Source organism: Scylla paramamosain, chromosome 12, assembly GCF_035594125.1.
Source record: "Scylla paramamosain isolate STU-SP2022 chromosome 12, ASM3559412v1, whole genome shotgun sequence".
NCBI lineage: Eukaryota > Metazoa > Arthropoda > Malacostraca > Decapoda > Portunidae > Scylla > Scylla paramamosain.
The window spans coordinates 21,330,448-21,337,947 of NC_087162.1; the positions used below are offsets into that span (position 1 = coordinate 21,330,448).

Sequence of the window (7,500 nt, forward strand, 5' to 3'; positions counted from 1 at the left end):
ACACACACAAACTATTACCGTTAATCACTCGTCTATATCTTCCACCTGTAACATTCAACGCGCTTTTTTCCTTACAATTTAACTCTTTTTGCCTTCGTTCACTCGTATAAATCACAGTACACAAGAAGTTAATCCACTTAACATATTACCAACTCCTCCGCTTTCACCCATGTAGTAACTTCGCTACACCAAACCATGGAATCAACTCCTACCTAAATTACTATCACTTCCCCTTCACACATTCATCCACTAGTGCAAATAAATGACAATAAGCAGGAAATAAATCAACCATTTCACATAACGTCACTAAGGGTCAAAAGATAATTCGATAAACAATACACAGCAAGAAGTGAGCTATGCAACTCCCCATGTATCATTCCATAGTCCCCGTTCATTCCCTGGAGCAGTGAATAAACAACGGAAGCAATCAGTCCCTTCAAACAATACAACCCTCACAGAACAAAGACACGAACCTGCAATAAAAATTTTACTCAGCCATAACATAACGAGCCTGAATGTACGACTACGAATAAATCCAAACTATCCCAGAGCCCCCGCATCACCCCAGAGTATACAGGGTGTTAGGTCAGGGGGCGCCGCTCCCTCGCCTCTCCCTCCTGCCGCCCTCCCACTCCACCTGTCGCCAGCCTCCCTCCCTCTACTGGTAATATAATATGGTAATTTTATGTTAATTTGTTCCAGTGTCCACCCCGGCCTGGACTGTCGCGCCGCGCAGAACAGGGGTGGAATAGTGGGCTGTTTTTTGTTTTGTACGAGAGAGAGAGAGAGAGAGAGAGAGAGAGAGAGAGAGAGAGAGAGAGAGAGAGAGAGAGAGAGAGAGAGAGAGAGAGAGAGAGAGAGAGAGAGAGAGAGAGAGAGAGAGAGAGAGAGAGAGAGAGAGAGAGAGAGAGAGAGAGAGAGAGAGAGAGAGAGAGAGAGGGGATATGAACTTGTTTTTCAAATATCTGAAAAACAGAGAAATATGAACTTGTATTTCAAATAACCGGAAAAAAACACACACTGACCTTTGCAATCTTTGTTTTTATTGATAGAAGTATAACACTACAGGACACACTTTAATATTCACCCTTACGAAAAGAACATAGGCACTAATAAGTTATGGTACACACACACACACACACACACACACACACACACACACACACACACACACACACACACACACACACACACACACACACAAAGCCAATATTTCTCAGCGGCCCATTCATCGAAAAGAAAAACTTTATGTAAAAACTGCAACACTTATGATAGGGTTCTTCAGTGCTAAGGACTATAGTAAGGACTACTTTTCAAAGGCAACACAAATTAGTTCTCATTAGTGTTTTTTTTTTTTTTCTTTTTTACATCGAAGCTACAGAATCCTCGTTAAACTATCGATAGGTCCATGAAAACAACCTTGAAACTCCTAATGGCCTACACTACAGCCTGCTAAAAAAATAGTCGAGATAAGACGCAGAGGTCCCAATTTTCTTTATCTAAGAATACATCAATAAAGTTAAACTTAGTTCCGCAAACAGATCCTGAGCTTCATGAAATCAAGTTATACATTATTAACAACATACAATCGTGTTGGATGAGTAACTAGATCATTTTGAACCCTTTGATTACGAAATGTATGAGCTTTCTTGTCAAAAACTCAAATGTTAAGCAAATACACTGAAAAATTAAACTTAACACACTGAAAGAGCTAAAGTACTCCCTTCCCTCTTTGCTACCCTGTCACTATCTGGACGCTAGCGAATGTTTATAGGTGAGTCAATTACCTGTGCACACCTGACGAGCCGGGATAGGTGCATTTCCTCCCATCAGGTGACAGGTGTGCGCCAGGCATGAAACTAATGACCACGAGACACCTGTTACTTCCTCCTCTCTCTCCCTTTCTTCCTCACAGGTGTAACAGGCGTGTGCGAAACATTACAATTTCTTTCTTCCTTCCTTCTCCTCTCCTTCCTTTCAACTTGCCAGATGTTCCCCTTCTCTTCTTTGTGTCTTTTTATATTCCAAATTGTTCCTTCCTCTCCGTTCCTCTTATTCTTCGCCTTTCCCTAATTATATCCTTCCTTCTTGCCTTCTTTTGTTGTTTAATTTTCTTATTCTTTCTTCATGTCTATCATTCTTTTTCTTTCCATTACCACAAGTCTCATTCTTCCTCTTTCACCTCCGCCTTCTTGCTTTTCCTCCTCCTTCTGTTTCCCTCTATATCCGTTTTATTCCTTCCTCTTACCTTGTTATCTACTAGATTTCCTTTTCTTTTTTTTTACGTCCATCTCTCCTCTCTTGGTGTATTTCTTCTTTATCTTTCTCCATCTACATCCTTCTTCCTTCCTTTCTCTATCAACTCGTTTCTCCTCTTTCCTTGCACACTTCGTCTCTCTCTCTCTCTCTCTCTCTCTCTCTCTCTCTCTCTCTCTCTCTCTCTCTCTCTCTCTCTCTCTCTCTCTCTCTCTCTCTCTCTCTCTCTCTCTCTCGTTTCCTCCTCCTCCTCCTCCTCTGTCTTTCTCTATCCACAACCTTCCTTCCTTCCCCTTTCTCCTTTATCTCATTTCTCTCAAATATTCTGCTTTCGTTTCCTTATTACGTTTTCGCTTTCCTTCCTTCTTACCACCACACCAACCTCCTCTCTCTCTCTCTCTCTCTCTCTCTCTCTCTCTCCTCTCTCTCTCTCTCTCTCTCTCTCTCTCTCTCTCTCTCTCTCTGTTCTTTCTTGTAATCTAGGAGGGGCAATACCTGTGACCAGATGCTGAAAATATCACAATCATTTCAATTCTGCTTCGTGCTTTCCCTCAATTTGCTAAGAATCAATTATCAGAGCCTGTAATCTTGTCAGTGGATTAGAGAACTTAAGACAACTTGGGATTGAAGAAGAACGCAGCACATAATGAAAGAAAGTCAGTCGCCAAGGTTACTGATAAAGACTCGTGAGCTAAGGATCCATCAGTGGTTATTAGAGCTTAGAGGGACACAATCAGTAGAGAGGACTTAAGAATAAAGGAAAAAGCTAAACGTACTGGAAATGAGAGCGGAAATGTTACTCAGTTATTTATCAAAACTACAGCTAATAATGTATCAATGGTTAGAGTTTATAAGGAGTCTGTCAGTAGGTTTGAGGACTAAAGACTGACGGAAAACGCTAAACATGCTGGAAATTAGCGCTGAAATATTACTCAATTACTGAACAAAAGTATCATAGAAGATCAGAACTTGCAAGAAGACTGTCAACAGATCTGAGGACTTGAGATTAAAGAAAGAAAGAAAGAAAGACGCTAAAAACATCGGAAGTTAGCGTGGAAGATTACTCAGTTACTGACCCAAGACAATACACTCAGAACCTATCACCGATCAGAACGTACGTAAGAATGCTCGTAAAATCTGAGGACTGGAGACTGCAGGCAAACATTAAACTTATCAAAAGACAGCGTACAAGTTTACTCGATTATTACGACAATTAACTGAACGTCTAACAATCAGAACATGCAAGACTCTTAATACTTGAGGACTGAAGACTGAAGGAAAAAATAATAAACACACTGAAAAATACCAAGGAAGATTACACGATTAATTATCAAGAATACACGTAGGCCTTAGACGTGCAACTGAGTGATGTATTTTCAGGCGTGATATCAATACAACAAGACCCTGCGGCAGTGGGGAGTGGGGGAGGGGAGAGTGGGAGAGAGGCGCGGGTGCTAATGGAGAGGGAATATGGGAATACAAAGAGAGTAGGCGGGAAGGAGAGAGAGAGGGAAGAAGATGGAGGTTATACTGAAGATTGGTTCGCCGTTATCCTTTTACCAGTGCGCCGACGGTGTTGTTGTGAAGGAGGTGGAGGAGAAGATGGCGGGAGGAGATGAGAGGAGGGGAGTGGAGGAGAGGATGGTGGGAGAGATGAAAGGAAGGGAGAGGAGGAGGATGAAGAGAAAACGCTCGCCAAGGAAGTGGATGGACGTACTGGGAATGAAGGTGGAGAGAGAGAGAGAGAGAGAGAGAGAGAGAGAGAGAGAGAGAGAGAGAGAGAGAGAGAGAGAGAGAGAGAGAGAGAGAGAGAGAGAGAGAGAGAGAGAGAGAGAGAGAGAGAGAGAGAGAGAGAGAGAGAGAGAGAGAGACCCATCATTTCTCACACGTATAGTATTGAGGTGCCATAGCTGTATCATGCCAACAAGAGATGGGAGAGAAAAAAAAAAAAACAGCATCCTGCGCATTACGAAGCTCACAGTAGTAAGCCAATGGTGAGCGCCCGCCTCTCTCGCCCCGCCGCTGCTGCACGCCCCGGCCTATTGTAATGATAAGCTCTCGATTATTTTCATCCCAATCCCGTATTTTCCACTAATGTAATAATTTTGTTAATGTATAAACTTCCCTGTGCAATTGTGTGTGTGTGTGTGTGTGTGTGTGTGTGTGTGTGTGTGTGTGTGTGTGTGTGTGTGTGTGTGTGTGTGTGTGTGTGTGTGTGTGGTGTGTGTGTGTGTGTGGTGGGTGGGTGGATGGGTGGGTGTGTTTTCAGTCAGATGACAGCAATGTTTTATCCTAAACTGGTATTATCATCATTACTATTATCATTACCTTCACTGTTATTACTATCATTATCATCATCAGCCCCATACATCACGCCTTCAACAGCCACGCAGAGTTTGGTTCAAGATCGACTTTCTGAATCCAAACATCGAAATAAAAGATCCTGGAGAAAGCACCAGTAAAACCTTTCTTTCCACGTTTTCCCCTACCCGCTGTGAACCGTCGCAACACATTTTACGGCAGAAAACGGAATAAACAACCTTTCGAGCGTATCCCGAAGCGAGGCGAGGCGAGGCGAGGCGAGGCGAGGAAGGTGCGGTGGATAACATGTACCTAAACTTGTACCTCTTTGTATCCTATTCTGAAACGTTTTGTTCTCTAACTACGACTATGCTCAAAGGTCACAGAGAAGTTTGGTCGTGTTTTCATGGATATTCTTTTTAGTGTTGATGCAGAATTGGTGTTTAATTATCACTAGAACACTGAGAACAATCTTTAAATTCTCATTAACTTCCATTGGAGCCTTTTAAATATGAGAGAGAGAGAGAGAGAGAGAGAGAGAGAGAGAGAGAGAGAGAGAGAGAGAGAGAGAGAGAGAGAGAGAGAGAGAGAGAGAGAGAGAGAGAGAGAGAGAGAGAGAGAGAGAGAGAGAGAGAGAGAACGACGAAAAGTTTAGGAACAGTTCTAAAACGCCCGGGGAATTTTATGATGGGAATATACGGTTGAGATGAAGTTTTGGGTTAGTTTCTCATGCTGGTGTCATTCTCTGAGCTGCTTTTAAGATCCATATTCTTAAACACTTCTGCACTCAACCTCCACTACTTTCCAGACATTGAAGCTTGAAGGGTTTTGAAGGCTGTTTTTGTTTTTTAATGACACGTTAAGAAGATTTCTACATTACTCTCACCATTATTAAAAGGAGAAACACCAGCCACCAGCACAACAAACTCATCACCACTCAACACAAAGTCGACACCACTTACCACAACAAATTCAACCCACTCAGCACCACTCACCACAACAAATTCAACACCACTCAGTACAAGTTCAACACATACCACCAATCGAAACAACAGAATATCACCACTCAACACCACTTACAACATCAAATATCACTACCCAACAAAACTCCCCCTCCTTTCCCTACCAGTCACCACCACTCACCACTACTTTCCCCGCAGGTCGAGAGCCGGACGGAATGCAGCAGGCCGAGGTCGACTACACCGCTGACCTCCTTGATCACCTGCTTGGACGCGCCCAGAAGTGAGTGTCTTGCCTTCTTGACCTTTGTACCGCACTCCCTTAACCCCGCCAACCATCACCACCACCACCACCACCACCACCACCACACTACAGCTTGTCATCACCAGCACCATCCCTCACCACTCATTCCTCTCTCACACCACCGCAATGGCTCCTTATCACTACTGTTACAGTCATTACCATTACGCAGCATGTTATCACTGTTACCAGCATCACCATTTACTACTACTACCACCATCACCACCATGTCTATTCACTGTCATCACTTCTGTAACACGGTCAGCACTTAAGTCTGTCAGCCAGTCACCACGAATATCACCACTATTACTACTACTACTACTACTACTACTACTACTACTAGTAGTAGTAGTAGTACTACTACTACTACTACTATAAGTGTTATTTACAATCTTCCTGACATCACCACCACCAGTACATCACCACCATCACCACCACCACAACAACCACCACGACAACCAAGACAACGGCGATGCGAGGAAGCCTTGAGAACGACACAAGCAACGACAACAAACCCACTTGATCCTCTAATATATTAAAAACAAGAGAAAAAAAATAAAAACTTAAAACAAATCACACTTAAGACACTTATCCTCCAATATTACCCTTTTCACCTTTCTTTAAGAACTGGCAATCTCAAACGGGCTTTTTTCCGCACTTTTGTAGCCGGTGCTCCTCTAACATAACACACACACACACACACACACACTACAACCCAACACCCACGAACATGAATCACAAACCAAAGACTATAAATAAAAAATAAAAAGCAATGCTTAGATTTTAAAAAATCTTAATTGCATAACACAATTCAAAAGTAAAAATAATAGCAGATGAACCCTAAAGCATTGAGCGTGGAGCTGCCAACTCACGCCTTCCCATGGGAGGAGGAGGCGTGGCTCTGATGACAGGAACGCGGCAGGTGATGATGAGTGGGCAGGAAAGAGGAAGACTGAGGAAATAGTAAAGGAAAGGAGATCTGAATTATATCAAACTAGAGAGGAGGGAAGGAAAGGCGTTAGGAGAGAATGGAAAGAGTTTTAAAGTTACATAAGGACAGAAGAATGAGTGGAGGTGTTTAAGTTACATGAAGCCAGAATGAGAAGAAATTAAGTCAAGAGTTACAAAAAGTCAGAAGGGAGAGAAAATTGTTCCTTGTTCTATAAAGCCAAACAGAGAAGAGAAGGAGTTTAGAGTTACATAAAGTCAAAAAAAGAGGAAGGAACAACTCGAAGTAACAGAAAAAGATTGAGGACAAGAAGTTTTTTGTTTCTTTAAGCTAGAGGTAGAAAAAGATTTAGAAGGGAAGGAAGTAAAGGGAGAAGAAGTAAAAAAAAAAAGAGGTAACCTTAATGAGAGAAGAAGAGGGTAAGGGTGAAAAGGAGAGCAAGATGTAAAATAACAAAAAATGGATAAGTAGGTTAGTGGAATGAGATAAATGAGACATGATTGGCAAGTGGTGAAGGGATGAGGAGGCGTGGTTGTGTGGGAAGAGAGAGAGAGAGAGAGAGAGAGAGAGAGAGAGAGAGAGAGAGAGAGAGAGAGAGAGAGAGAGAGAGAGAGAGAGAGAGAGAGAGAGAGAGAGAGAGAGAGAGAGAGAGAGAGAGAGAGAGAGAGAGAATGGAAATATCAAGTGAAACCAAGAAATTAAATCATCCATACATAACAAAGATTGATGGAATA

The 7,500-nt window shown here is 42.4% G+C and overlaps 2 protein-coding genes across 6 annotated transcripts in view; one reads left to right on the forward strand and one right to left on the reverse strand.

Annotated features, from left to right (window-relative positions):
- Positions 1-7,500, reverse strand: part of LOC135106094 (RING finger protein 37-like) — a 350,223-nt gene that overhangs the window by 166,057 nt on the left and 176,666 nt on the right. The gene's annotated exons all lie outside the window — the stretch shown is intronic.
- Positions 5,694-7,500, forward strand: part of LOC135105858 (U8-agatoxin-Ao1a-like) — a 15,893-nt gene continuing 14,086 nt past the window's right edge. Inside the window, exon 1 of the mRNA XM_064014483.1 lies at positions 5,694-5,799. Within this exon, the coding sequence (XP_063870553.1) occupies positions 5,735-5,799 (65 nt within the window). The 5' untranslated portion in view covers positions 5,694-5,734. The remainder of the gene's footprint in view (positions 5,800-7,500) is intronic.